The following is a 14,867-nucleotide window of genomic DNA, read 5'->3' as shown; positions in this document are numbered from 1 at the left end:
CACCTGACCACCGCTCCCAGTAGTTCCTGGTCAGTTTTTATATGATGCTTGTGTTTGCCGTTGGTGAACGCGAGCACCTCTTGTTCTGGTGTCCATGTGGCTTTTATTTCTTCTTTTATTTCTTTATCCTGTCTTCCTTCTCTCACCCCAACCAATCACAGCAGATGGCCCCGCCCCTCCCTGAGCCTGGTTCTGCTGGAGGTTTCTTCCTGTTAAAAGGGAGTTTTTTCTTCCCACTGTCGCCAAAGTGCTGCTCATAGGGGATCATATGATTGTTGGGTTTTTCTCTGTATCTATGAAGCGCCTTGAGGCGACTTTTGTTGTGATTTGGCGCTATATAAATAAAGTTGAATTGAATGTGGCTCAGAAATCACAAAAATACAAAAACAGCCCATTTGAGTGGCTGCTGCGTGCTGCTAACACGCCGCCAGCTGAGGATCTCGTTGAATGTTTCCTATCTCCATTGAAGAGTTCGGTAAATAGTTCTCTGTGTGGGAAAAGGTTGGATGCTGAAGTTACCTGTGAAGAGTTAAACCAGGAGAACAGGAGCTGATAACAAACCGGTAACATGAACTCAGAGCGCTGAAGCCAGGGTCGTTTACCTCCTATGACATGTCTGCTGGCATAGAGACGTTATTTCAGGTTCACAGGAAAACAGTAAATGAACAAGTCTGACCTGGTTATATGTACATGCATATTTACTCCAAATACAGGTGGAAGTATTTTAGCATCCTCTGAGGTTCAGTGAGTGTGTTCCTGTTTTCAGTGAGTGAACACTGACAACAGCAAACAAACATAACAACAGAGTTTATGGACGTCCGTCTGCTCTGTGTCATCGTTGCCGTCAGTAAGAAGAAGAAAGGTTTGACGTGAAGATGTCAGCGGTGCCACTTTGAGCAGAAACCCTTTAAGTCACAGTCTGAGTATGTGAAGGATCCCTGACAGAGACCCGCTCTGCACCAGCCTCACTTATATAACACATTTTCCATCTGTAGCTCCAGCGTGCTTCAAGTACTTTTACAGACACATTTTTCCATGGCTGGAGGTTTCTGAACCTTCGTTTGTGGCTCTGCTGGCGTGAGCGCTGCTGTTTTATCTGTATGATGAACACAGTGTTTAAAATCTTCCGTCGTCATGATTAATACCACGAGAACAGAAAAATGATGAAATTCTGGGAAGGATGACGAGTTTAGTCACTGAGGCTGGGAAAATAAAGACATGTCATTGCGTGTTCGTATTACACATGAAGCTCAAACCTTTTTAAAGCAAAATGAGTCAGTTATCATTGTTTTACTTCCCACTCACACCTTCGTCACACTGGGAGCTGGCAGCGGCGTGAAGGTAACAGAAGCGTCGATAAACACACGACACACCCACAGTAAAGGTTAGAGCCACTGTCTGTGTCCACATTTTATTGTGTCTTCGTTCATTTCCAGACTGTTGTGTGTAGCTTCATATACAGTGTGTGTGCAGCGAGTCTGAACAAAGAGCTTCTTGTTCGTGTGCAGACGCACTTCAGCCAGATCAAAGTCCAAATATCCAGCTAGAGTTATTTATACAGGTTCAGGAGACGGTGCAGCCTGTGATGCATTCAGGTGTTGGGGGGGCAAACGTAATATGAGGCCTAATTTAAGGTGGAGCCATGCACAGATATACACGAGCGTTTGATTCTTCAACTCAAAGCCGTCCAGCTCCCGTTACTCCACACATACAGGTCAGCTCCTGCGTCCTGCTGCTGAGGAGGCTAACCCCCCACGTGGTTAACCCCCCACGCACACTGAGCACTTCTCCTGCTCTGCATCGACGGTGAAGAATCATTTAGTCGTTCACCACCAGGACATGAAAGGTTTGAGTGTGAGAGCCGGAGGCTTCACAGGTCCAAAACAGGACTTGACAGGAGACGTCAAAAATGCAGAAACTTTATTGTTCATTAAACAACCTGGACAAAAGTGGTTGTTGCACACACAGGGTTGGAGCCAACCGAGAGAGAGAAACAGGAAAAGGGTCGAGTGGAGGAGGCAAACACCCCCACATACACACAAAGCCTTTATGAAGAGCGGTCAGGGATGTAACACTGCTCCTGGTCAAACAGTCCCACCCAGCAAAGGCAGGTCAGAGTATCAATGAGACCTTTAAGATTCCTCCAGCTGTGCTCTCCAGCTGTGTCTCATCCCCTCGTTATCCCTCGGTGGATTTAACCCTGGTCGTGTCCAAATTCATGGGCTGCATCCTCCTGAGGACCCGGCCTTCGTGGTCTACGTGGGCCGGGTCCTCAGAAGGTCGGGTAGGCCGGAAGTAAACGGCTGTGAAATTGGACGGTCGAGCCTTCTGATCAGCGTCACCGCTGTCTCGGTGGAGTTTAATGAACTCGTTCGTCTGCTCCTTGCTATCTAAAATATAACAGGACACTGGAGGAAACTCTCGACCGTCTCACACTTCTGTTTAATCAGTTTTCTGTTTGACGTTTATTCAGCTGTGTGAAAACCACCCGGGGGATTAATAAAGTTTTATTTTATCTAATCTAATAACTTTAATCTCAGCCAAACCGATTTACTCACGAACAAACAAAACACTGAAAAAAGCCCAACAATAACATTGTTAGGTTGTCTAAGTGACTTATATATATCACGTTTAACCCGAGCAGCGAAAGTCCGCGGTGATGTGAAAATGATGTGCCGGGAGTTGTGCCGTTCTCTGCGGCTTCAGTGACCCTCGAGCTCCCGGCGAGCTATCGAGCTGGTGGGTAGCAGACGTCTCTGAAAACGTCGAAGCACTTTTGCAAATATGCGATATCTTGATAAACCGAGCAGATATTTGATGTTTACACAACAAAATATGTTAAAAGTTTATTTTGTGACCCAGAAAGATTAGTCAGAGTAATTTTAAAACTTAGTAGTGGCCGCCATTGTTGGAAACTGGAGCTTGGCTGGGCCGCGCTATGAATTCTGGGATATGGTAGGCCACACACCCGACCCATCCTTCAAATTCGGGGAAAAGGAGGACACATTTGTCGGCTGCATTCGGAGGAGTCTACGAATTTGGACAGCCTTCGGCGCGTCGCTGTGACATAATCGGTCTACAAATGCGGCCTCAGGAGGAAGCAGCCCATGAATTTGGACACGACCCCGTGTTTCTCTTTGTCAGTGTCGTGATCTTCGTACGTGTCTGTGCTGACTGCAGAGCCTGTCCAGTTTAGTTTTGTATTCCAGTTTAGTTCTTTCCCGTGTGCAGCAATAAAGCTGCCCTTTGGGTCCTCTCCTGCCTCCCTGCACACAGACCATGACAGAAAATGTGCCCCCCCCTCACTGGCCACAGCAGACGGCTGCTGCTTCCCAAGTCTGGTTGGTCTCACTTCTTCTTCTTCTTCTTCTTCTTTTAGACTTCTATGGAAAAATGTCTTTATCCTAATAATGTCTATTAATATATTAAAGGGCAAATTTGTGTCTCTGTGTGTGTGTGTGTGTGTGTGTGTGTGTGTGTGTGTGTGTGTGTGTGTGTGTGTGTGTGTGTGTGTGTGTGTGCGATATTGTGATATGTGTGGCTTGTTGCTTGTGTTGCTTATCTGTTGGTTTTGAAGACAACACTTCTGAAGTTGTTTCTCATGCTCTCAGCTGTAAATCGAGGCTGCTGGGTAAAAAGACATCACACTGTGATCCTGCTTCACCAGTTTGTGAGGCGATCGTGGCTCAAGAGTTGGGAGTTCGTCTTGTAATCGGAAGGTTGCCGGTTCGAGCCCCGGCTCGGACAGTCTCGGTCGTTGTGTCCTTGGGCAAGACACTTCACCCGTTGCCTACTGGTGGTGGTCAGAGGGCCCGGTGGCGCCAGTGTCCGGCAGCCTCGGCCACAATGTAGCTGCTGTCACCAGTGTGTGAATGTGTAAAGTGCTTTGGGGTCCAGAGGGACTGAGTACAGCGCTGTACAGGCCGTTTACCTTCTTTTTGTGTACAGAGTGTATGACGCCACGCTCACAGCAGCAGGTACTTTTGAATCTTCTCTTGGAAAGAGTGTCTGTTACTCATGCAAACTTCTGCATGTGTGACTGTGTGTGGGTATATAACTAGCTGCTTGCTGACATGCTGGGCTTGTGGTTGTGGCTTGCTTGTGCTGCAGACAACTGAGAAGGAACAGTTTATTTGTTCTGTATCTGTTGTGTGTCTACATCACACAACAGCCCACAGAGTGTGACATGTGACCTGATCTACTATTCAATTCAATTCAATTCAGTTTTATTTATATAGCGCCAAATCACAACAAAAGTCACCTCAAGGCGCTTCATAGATACAGAGAAAAACCCAACAATCATATGACCCCCTGTGAGCAGCACTTTGGCGACAGTGGGAAGGAAAAACTCCCTTTAACAGGAAGAAACCTCCAGCAGAACCAGGCTCAGGGAGGGGCGGGGCCATCTGCTGTGATTGGTTGGGGTGAGAGAAGGAAGACAGGATAAAAGACTTCACTACACATGTTAGTGCCACTACTGCACGCCATCACATTTCCTCTTCTTTCCTTCTGTCCCCCAACATCCTGTCAAAGCAGGGTTCGTCCTCCCCGTGGTCTAAAGTTGTTATATGTGCGTGTGTGTGTGCGTGTGTGTGTGTGTGTGTGCAACATTCAGGACACGTTACATTCGTGGATCTTTTGAATGTTTCAGCTCTCGTCAGTTTCTCATGTGACTGTTTTCTTTGCTCTGTTTTCTCATGAAACAGCTTCTTGCTTCTCACGTGATCAGAGTCCAGACTGTGTTCTCCTTAAAAGGCTCGTGTACGTACAGGCCATTATTCCTCACAGGAAAAACTCCTGACAAACACGTATATCTCTGTGTCTGATCTCTTTCCTGTTTTCATCGCGAGCCTGTTCCAACAGGTGAAAATCCGCCTCTCTAATCTCCCTGAAACCTGCACACCAACGCTCCAAGCATTCATCCCTGCATTCCTGCGCGTTGCACCAATCCGTCTGCTGGGAGTGGAAATCGCTTTGCTGTGTTCCCAACTCTGCCTAAAAGAGCAAACTGTGCACCTTTGATCTCAGAGTAGAACATCATGTTCATACAGTTACTGCATGTGCAGTTTGAACACCACACCTGGAGACATGCTGATGGTTCCAGCAGAGCTCTGGTTAATGATCTCTCACTGTGGCTGTTCCACCTCTGCAGAAACAGGCTGCTGTTTCCGATCGCCTCTGAAACCACACCCTGTTTGCTGGAAGCTGTTGAAGCCTGTTCACCACACTGTGTGCAGGTTAGGCAGGATAATGCTACTGGGAACAGGTTTCCTCGGGCAGCCTGCCAGTCTCTCTACATTTAGGTTTTCTGGTGCTTGATCCAGCTGCAACCAGAATGATAGAAAATCAGGACACAGTCTGTGACATTTGTGCCAAATAAAAATGAACTCTTCTGTAAAAGCCATCTTTGATTCAAACATGCCGAAGCTTTTAAGTGCTCATTGATGACCGAACATCTGAAGTTATCAGGAGGTTTGATGTAAAATGTGTGAATCTGTGAGCAGGAGCAGTTTCTACAAGAGTCAGAGCTGCCCAACACACAGCATCATAAATCAAACACACAGCATCATAAATCAAACACACAGCATCATAAATCAAACACACAGCATCATAAATCAAACACACAGCATCATAAATCAAACACACAGCATCATAAATCAGCCTATCAGTGTGCGCTTTCACAGAGCTGTGGTAACGTGCTCATCTGATCTGATCGGTGTAGCTGAGGGCGCAGAACAGACCAAAGATGCATCCGTGTGGCTGTGAACGTGTGAAGGTTGGACAGAAAGCTGGTGAATGAGGCTTGTTGTTAAAGCACAAATATAAGGAGTGCTCTCACTCTCTGAATGTGCTGCAGACGTGTTGGTGCGTGCTCAGTCGTGCAGGTGAGGAAATCCTCCAGCGCTGACTCTGATCGTCTGCATGTTTTCAGAGGGAGAAACGTTCCCTCGCTCATCCAGCGACTTCTTCCTCTCACTGAAACATCCAGATGAACAGAGTCATGGTTTCAGGCTGTGGCAGACGTGCGAGCCACACGTGTGCTCACAGTCACATTACTGTCCTGCACTCTGCACTGATCTGGTCACCATCGCTGTGAAGTACAGTGGAGCTGCTGAAACGTCTAATTCAAACGTTCACGATGACGCAGGCAGCAGCGCTTTTAGATACGGGCGACACGGGCGGTTGCCCGGGGCGGCATCGTGGTGGGGGGCAGCATCACGGGCATCGGCAAAAAAAATAAAATAAATAATGTTCGTACTCATGCTGCCCTGATGTCAGCCAGCGCATATTGGGAATGTCACAGGCACTGATCGGCTTTCTATCGTACATTTGCTGGGGCGCCCTCCGTTTGCGAGGTGCGCCTGCTGCTTGTGTCGCAGAGAGGAGAGGGCGAGGCGGCGGGGGATTCACTGGTGGCTGGAGCAGCGTCTAATAACGATCTCGCAAAGTAAAACAAAATAAAAATAAACCAACAAACAGGAAAACACCAGACATCATGATACAGACTTATAATTTGCACTGATGTTTTTTCGAAATTCTATACACGAAAAGTGAGCGCGAGAGCCCTCAGTGCGCATGCTCGCTGCTGAAGTCAGAGTAAACTTTATTGTCATCTCCGCTACAATCCAGTAGAGAGACGAGACGGCGAGGCTCCAGTTACAGCAGTGCAAGTAAACAAACAATATATGTAAGAAGAGTAAGAAAATAAATATACACTTTAGGACTCGGAGTAAAGGATCAATAACAATTTAAAATTTACAGTTTGATGATTTAAAGTCTCACACAACCTGTCGAAAGGGGAGGGGCTTCCAAATAGAGCACATTTCATTCATAATGATGTAAATCCGAATTCATGATTTGAATCCAGGGTTGTGTGAAATCTCAGAAATAAACCAGAGACAAAGTGAATCTGTGAACTAAGGTGTAGGTCTGTTAGGTTATGTTGTGGTGATCCTCGAGTTGGGGGATGGGTGTTCATACTGGAGTGCAACATTAAAACCAATGGAAGATGGACAAGAAAAGTTCAAAACCATCAGGTGCTCAGTTTAGAAAAAAGGACCGCCACTGGACGCAGGTGAGTAACAGGCTCCTCAGAAACAGGCTGTCACTTCTGACCAGCATCAGTGACTCATTAACCCTCATCAGTGTTCATGTGTTTGCCAGAAACTGCATGGATTTCAAAAGCAGACATAATAAGCCGAGCGCTGGGACAGTACTGTCTGCCTCGACTACCTGTCTGAAGATTAAGATCGATGATTAAGACCCAGCTCCAGCTTCAATGTCCCAACTGGCCAAGAAAACAGCCTAAAGTGTTTGTTACTGGTCACCAGTTCCTTGCTGAATGCAGTAAACAGAGCAGTGTTACTGGTTAGTCGGTGATACGCTGCTGCTCCCTTCCTTCCTTTCAGGAATGAGCCTGTGAAAGTAATTAAGGCAGGAGGGAGGGCGACTCGCCCTGTGTGCACGGTGCTCCCACACCGTGGTGCATTTCTCCATAACAGAACAGTAGCTGTTAGGAAATGCTCGAGATATGGTGACAGAGATAACTGCTGGGGTGAATAAGTGTTGTGGAAGCAGAACATGCACACAGTAATTCATTATCAGTGATGATCAGTGCTCCAAACATCAGGTTACATCTCAAACAGCTGAACGTTGAGACGAAGCAGGAAGCCGCCATTAGAAGCTCTCACGCCGCTTTTCTTCAGAGGAACTGTTGGACTCCAGCTTGTGTATTCACTCCTTCCTGTTTGAGACTTACTCGGTATTCAAAGCCACACTGTACCCTACGGCAGTCGGGCCTCTCATTATCTCTGCTCCGCCCTCTCAGGAGGAGGACGAGGGGGGGCTGCCAAAGTGCAGGCAGATATTAAAAGGCTGAAACAGCCACAATAACAGCCTGGAACAAACAAATCAGCTCCAGCTTTCTTTAGGTATCATTAACAAAGCCAAACTGTTATTGTGCTACACTGTTCAGGCTCTACGCCACTTTAATGTGTGCAAGTGTGCACTCTGAAATGACTGGATGAGAGGATCCCAGCATTTTGGAACAACCTCTCCATCCACATGTGTGTGAAATTCAGCAACAGTAATCAGATCTATAAATGGAGCGGTGACTAAAGGTCTTGACTCGGTGAGTTACAGTGAGCTGCGGTGACTGTAAGGGCCACGCTGCGGTCACGTCATTGCACTGACCTCTCTAGAAAGTCGTGTAGTCAGCATGAGCAGCACTAAAACACGACCTGCACAGGGCTGCCTGCAGAAACACAACCGTGTGTCTGTAGCACCACACAAACCAGAGTGAGGCACGAATGAAGGTGTTCTTGTGATTTCACATCAAACCTCTAAAGAAACTGTTTCACTTGAAAACACTTTCAGCGACTCACTGAGAATAAAGTCAAACACAAAAACCATCATCAGGTAAGCAAACAACCCAGAGCTGGTTCCGTCCGGATCAACAGAAGTTCTTATGATGTAATAATGATCGGCTGAGTCCGACGAAGCCATTGAGCCGCTATATCCGCTCAGTGACTTCAGCGGGACAGGCACGCAGCGCATACCGCAGCGATGTGATGACGAGCGAGCCGGACGCTCCTTATTTGGTCATGTTGGACTGAGTTAAACTGCTGTGAGCGGAGCTTTTTAGTCCTGAGCAGAGACGAAAAGTATCCCAGTGTGAAAGGAGGCTCCGCGCGCGGACAGCTGTGTGATCTGGACTACACTTGGCTACCATGGCGACCACAAGAATAGAAGCAGGACTTTATTTTCTTTACTTTTCTTTTTTCCCCACGCTGCTGTCTGCCTCAGGTGAGTCCGGCGCGTTCTGTGGATGCAGCGACAGAAACTCTTCTTCTTCACATTATTATTATTATTATTATTATTATTATTATTATTATTATTATTATTATTATTATTATTATTGTTATTATTGTTATTATTAGAGGCACAGTCAGAACACGTCTATTGTTTTATTTGCCTCACTTGTGAGAGCAGTGAGAGCTGCACTGCTGAAGAGGAAGGAGGTACTTACACCACAGAGGTCTGCAAACAACAATATTTCAGACAGATTTGCGATCCTCGGTGTAAGAGGGGGGAGCTGTGGTGCGCTCTGTGGGTGGCACACTTTCTGTGGTCAAAGTGCAGCTCGAACAGTCCGTCCGTAAAACTACACGAGTGGGACCTTTTCCTCCACCCTGATAAGAGCGCAGCTCTGGGATGTTCACCATGTGAACCTGATGAGATGATGAATCTGAGCTCAGTTTGGGTCGTTTTGCTGTTAAAGGATGTGCAACAGTGTGTTAAAGACCTTCAGTCATTCAGACACTGTCCTTCAAAAATAAATGGGTTTAAATGGGTTTAATCTAATATTGCTATAGTTGCTATTGCTATAATAATATAGAGTCTGATTTCCATCACGTGACTGATCCACTCCTTGTTTGCAGGCTCGTATCCTCAAGCACAGAACGTCACCTGGAAATCCACCAACTTTAAAACGGTTCTGGTCTGGGAACCCAAACCGTCAGCGGATTACTCTTACACAGTGGAGCTGTCTCCGTGAGTGCCGCCCTCACAGCCCATCAGTTCACTTACGTTTTCATGTATGTGGATGTTCATGTGTAACGTGTCACATGTTGCAGGGTTGGAGGGAACGCACAGAGGATCGCTTACTGCATCCGCTCGTCACAAACGATGTGCGATCTGTCCACCGCCATGACTGACCCCAAAGCCTGCTACGTAGCAGTTGTCCTATCTCAGCCCCCACAGGGGGCGACCTCTGACCTCTCCGAGTTTCCCCACAAAACCTCGCCGAAATTCTGCCCATACCATGACAGTAAGACCCTTTGATGTTACTTTTATAAATCAGAATAACATAGAAATGAAAGCATGAAGCATGACACAGTAACACACCCGCTCTCATGGTCGCCGTCAGGCTGCTGAGCCTCAGTGAGGATGATGAAGTCTCACATTCACAGTCTGCGTTGTTTCCATCATCCCTGGATCTGTACAATTTCACAAAGTTGTTGCCCATCCAATAAATAAATGCCCGTCACAGGAGGTCATTAGGCAGGGTCAAACCCGAGGTCACCCTACCTCTGCGCTTGATTCAAACACGGACACAGTGACAGCAGCACTGCTGCCTCGTGTCACACAGAGACGTGTTTATTTAGTCGAACGGCTTCAGAGGGAGGAAATAAAGTTTAGTTTTACAATATTTGAAATGCAAACAAACAAACAAACAAACAAACAAACACTTGTTTTCTTGTTTTGTACACTTGAACACTGACGTGTCCTCCAATGAGACGACAGCGTCAGCCCACAGTGTGACGCCCTGTAATCAGGCGTCGTTCTGTCTAAAGGTCCAGAGAGCAACATTAATATCATCAGATTATTTATGTGATCATTCAGCAAACGCAAAGAAAAGTTGATCGTTTCATGTCAGCACTTTGAGAAATGAGCAGTTTTTTTGAAGCTGTCACGTCTCATTTAGTTCAGAGTGATATTGGAAGGTTAACAGAGACGTCAGTGATCACAGGACGTACGTGTGCACATGTCCAGCAGTTTAAAAACTTCTCCTCCACAGCTGAACTCGACAGGCCCAAGTTCACGCTGGAGGTCAGTAAAGGCATCGCCACCCTGAATGTGACCAACTCGCCCACCGCCATCGTCAGCGGCCAACACCTGCAGACTTTGAGGGACGTCTTCTCCGAGCAGCTCCACTACAGAGTCACCTACTGGAAGAATAAGAGCACTGGCAAAGTGAGGAGCACCCGGCACAGACAACATCACAGCAGCAGTCTTTATATGTGCATGACATCACCGGGCTTTTCCTTCTGCTGTCCACAGAAAACCTCCGACTATAACACCAGCATGATAAACGTGACTGGTCTGGATCAAGGGGAGAGCTACTGCTTCCAGGTCCAAGCCTACATCCCCAGCCGCACCTATGGCAAGCAGCTGGGAGACCTGAGTCACGCGCAGTGCTCAAGAGACGAGAACGAGACCATCTTAGAGGGTGAGCTCTAGATTTCTTTTATTTTGAAAATATTTTTATTGAAAAAAGAAAACAACAGTACTCGCAGTTACCGAACTACAATTAACCTTTCTTCATTTTCCTAATTAAACATACTTATATATATATGAAAAAAAAACAACTACCACACAGATCAACACAACCATCGAACATGTTAGAGGAATATAACAGTAGCAGAAGTACATTTAAACAGGCGATACCTCTGGACTAGCAAAATAAGAGATAAAGGGTTGGTGAGCACAGCACTGACCACGAGCTGCTGACCACGAGCTGCTGACAACAGCGTTACAGCAGCGTTACAAACAGCGTTACAAGCTGGAAAACAGAGGTGAGGCAGTGAATCGTGCCTGATCTGATTTATTACATGACTGTGACTCCACTACAGTTCAGTCTACAGAAGGAGAGGGCGGGTACCAAAATACCAGAGCTCACACACACTGTGGTGCTGGGATGTCTGCCTCTGGGACAGGGGGCGCTCCAGCACATCCACTTCCCACGGCCTTGTGCGTGTGTGCGTCCAGAGCATGTACATCCTCAGTAAATATTTGGACTATAAATTCACAGCATGTTTATTTATTGTCTTAGTGAAACAGGTGGTCGTCAAGCACCTCCAGAGGTCTTCATGACTAAAACAACATTAAATCTACTTTTAATTCAGTTTTATTTACACAACACGTGACCTCAGTGTCCTTTATCTGTGAACAATAACACAAACGTGTTAAAGGGAGCATGTGTAGTAACATCAGGATGTTTGTGCACAGAAACAACACTTTTATTTATTACTCTGAAGGTTTGTGATGAACGTACAGCTGCAGTGTGTGCCTATTCTTAATAGAAATCCCACAGCGCCCCCTTCAGGACGCTGCAACAGTAACAGGCAATAACCCCACACGGAGCCATGGAGACATCACTGTGGACACACGTCTGTCTACAGATGTTGTTCTGAATTAGCAAACAGTGAAAGTAATCACATTACTCGTCAAAGTAATGCAGTATGTTCATTAATTAGTAAAGTTAAACCAAGTGTGTGAATAGTTATTAATCCTCCGTGGTCACAGCGTCTCCACAGCAGTAAGAACTAAAGAGCCTGGTTCTGCCGGAGGTTTCTTCCTGTTAAAAGGGAGTTTTTCCTTCCCACTGTCACCAAAGTGCTGCTCATAGGGGGTCATATGATTGTTGGGTTTTTCTCTGTATCTATGAAGCGCCTTGAGGCGACTTTTGTTGTGATTTGGCGCTATATAAATAAAATTGAATTGAATTGAATAAATAATACAATATTTTACAAAATAGCTCCAATTACTGGAACATTTATAGGTACATACAAATATCATTACCTATGAATGTCACTTATGGATAATAATAATGGATTGCATTTATAAAGCACTTCATTCACACCCTGGTGGAGGCAGCTACAGTTGTAGCCACATCGCACCATCAGCCCCTCACCAGGTAGGTGAAGTGTCTTGCCCAAGGACACAACGACGAGACTGTCCGAGCCGGGGCTCGAACCAGCAACCGTCTGATTACAAGACGAACTCCCAGCTCTTGAGCCGCGATCGCCCCGTTTGTTGAGCGGTTTGTTGAGTCTGTTGGCATCTGTGAGCCTCCACAGAGGACGGCACCGACCACAGAGACTCACAGAACATGCTGAGCATTGTCCGACAGATGTTGAAGGACCTCAGAGACGACTGGCCCGTCCTGTAGAGGCGGTGGTGCTTTTGACCCAGTCCAGGTGTTTTCTGTGTGTATGCTCGTCCACGACGTCCACATCCACCTGCTGGACTGAAACAGGTCACAGGTTTCTCGGTCCTCCTACAGTCCACAGTCTTTGTCACGTTGAGCTGCAGATGATTCTGCTCACACAGCATGCGTGTGACTGTGTTCACGGTTCAAACACCACAGAGAGTCTGCCTGTGGATTTGTGTGAAAAGCTTCAGTGTGGCTTGTACTGTAGTCCTAAGTACTCTGAGTACTCTGACTACAGTAATCTGTAATCCCGTGTGGGTTACTGGTTAGAAATGAGCAGTGAAGCTCTGGTGTGACAGACTGTGTTGTGTTTTCCACAGTGTACTCTCCTGCAGTGATCATTTCTGCCATCATCCTCATCCTCCTGCTCACCGGGATCATCATCACCGTCACAGTGGTGTGCTGCAAGAAAAAAGCTGCAAAAGCTGAAAAGAAGGGCGTAGTATAAAGTACGTGCTTCACTGCACATCTCTCGCGGTACGTTGAACTGGACACATGGACATATGTCGCATTCCTCAGCCAAACACTGGACTCTGGTTTAGTTTCTGTGAAACAACCTTATTTTTGACCCTGGGAAGATGGGAAGACTGTTAAAGCTCTGCTGCAGTACTGATACTGCAAACACTGCATTTCCTGTGCTGTGCCTGTGACTACTATAGTTAAATATAACAGGTTATTTCTTTTATTTAATGTTACAGTCTGTTGTGTAAATGTAAATCATGCTTATACTGTAGCGGGGATTTTCTCTTGAAACACATTTTTATGGAATCAAAATGTAGGATGTATATTTTTGTATCTGGTGTATTTATTTTATGTTTAACTGACATTAAAGACAATAAACATGTTACTCCAAACGTTCATTTCACTGGTAACAGCAGAGCATCACTGGCTTTGGTGATCATCAGCAACACAACAACAACACACAGCTGGACGCTGTCTGAGCTGATGCAGGATGAAACCCCGCGGTTGGCTCAGACCATCAGTTTAATACATTTGCTGCAGCAGGCTGGATGTGTCCCGTTGTTTATTTACAGATCATTTATAAACAAACACCTTCATTATGTGTTGATTTACTCAGTGCACGTGTTTGTTATTTTACATTTTCCTGGTTCATTCACCAGGTTCAAACGGCCATAATGTTACACTCCATGTTAAAAGGGTTAGGGTTAGGGGGTTAGGGGGTTAGGGTTCCTGGAATATGTTTAACGAGTTTTCAAAGAGCATTTAAAATGCATATGGTCCATTTTGACCAGCATCCTGTTTTATTGTGAAAAGCTCGTGATTGTAAGAGGAAGTGAATGTGTTTGTGATCAGTTGCTGAGACCAGCTGTGAGGAAAGTACCAGATGTTTGTCCAAGTGTCTGCATGAGCCGGACTATCTGCTCGTCTTTGTCAGTCGCTGCATCCACGAGCAGCGTCTCTCGTTTGAGCATGAAGAGCCTGAAACATCCTGAACATGTCCACTCATGACTCCTCCACAGTAACTCTTATGATCTAGCCCCGTTTCACAGGGCTCGTACTGTTACTGTCTCAGCCACAGATGAACGCTGCAGACACAAAGCTACAGAAAAATGACCTGGTAGCTCACAGACATCATGTCCTCCACCCTCTGGAGACATCAGAGCCTATAGAAGCCAAGTTTGACGTTTAAAAGACGTCCACAATGACCGGGACTGTAAATAGCCGCACACGGAGGTGCTACGGACGTGAACACTAGACTAGAGATGGACCGATCCGATATTACGTACCGGTATCGGTCCAATACTGACCTAAATTACTGGATCGGATATCGGAGAGAAATAAAAAATGTAATCAATCCATTAAATATCAAACAAGCACCTCACAAAACTACGACACTGGGCTCATAACCGAGCAGTGTGGTCACGTGATAGAGCGGCTGTGTGTTTGTAGCCTCGCTAACGAACCAGCATTTCATTTCATGAAGTTTTCCCAGAGAGAAGTAAAGCAAGTGTGTAAGTTCATCTCTGAATGTAAAGCATTCCCACGTTAAGCTTAACAACCGATATATGGAGCGGCTGCCTCTCTCTCTCTCTCTCTCTCTCTCTTTCTCTCTCTCTCTCTCTCCCTCTCT

The 14,867-nt window shown here is 46.2% G+C and overlaps 1 protein-coding gene across 1 annotated transcript; it reads left to right on the top strand.

Annotated features, from left to right (window-relative positions):
- Positions 1–8,673: 8,673 nt before the first annotated feature.
- Positions 8,674–13,680, top strand: f3a (coagulation factor III, tissue factor a). The gene is made up of 6 exons (XM_006805143.3): positions 8,674–8,805; positions 9,441–9,552; positions 9,636–9,829; positions 10,580–10,755; positions 10,843–11,011; positions 13,096–13,680. The coding sequence occupies exons 1-6, from the start codon at positions 8,730–8,732 to the stop codon at positions 13,221–13,223; spliced, it is 855 nt and encodes a 284-aa protein (XP_006805206.2). The 5' UTR covers positions 8,674–8,729; the 3' UTR covers positions 13,224–13,680.
- Positions 13,681–14,867: the final 1,187 nt, after the last annotated feature.

The sequence above is a fragment of the Neolamprologus brichardi genome, chromosome 9, assembly GCF_056152115.1.
Source record: "Neolamprologus brichardi isolate AB-2024 chromosome 9, ASM5615211v1, whole genome shotgun sequence".
NCBI classification, from domain to species: Eukaryota; Metazoa; Chordata; class Actinopteri; order Cichliformes; family Cichlidae; genus Neolamprologus; species Neolamprologus brichardi.
The sequence above is the reverse complement of the archived record's forward strand: the minus strand, read 5'-3'. Positions and strand labels throughout refer to the sequence as shown.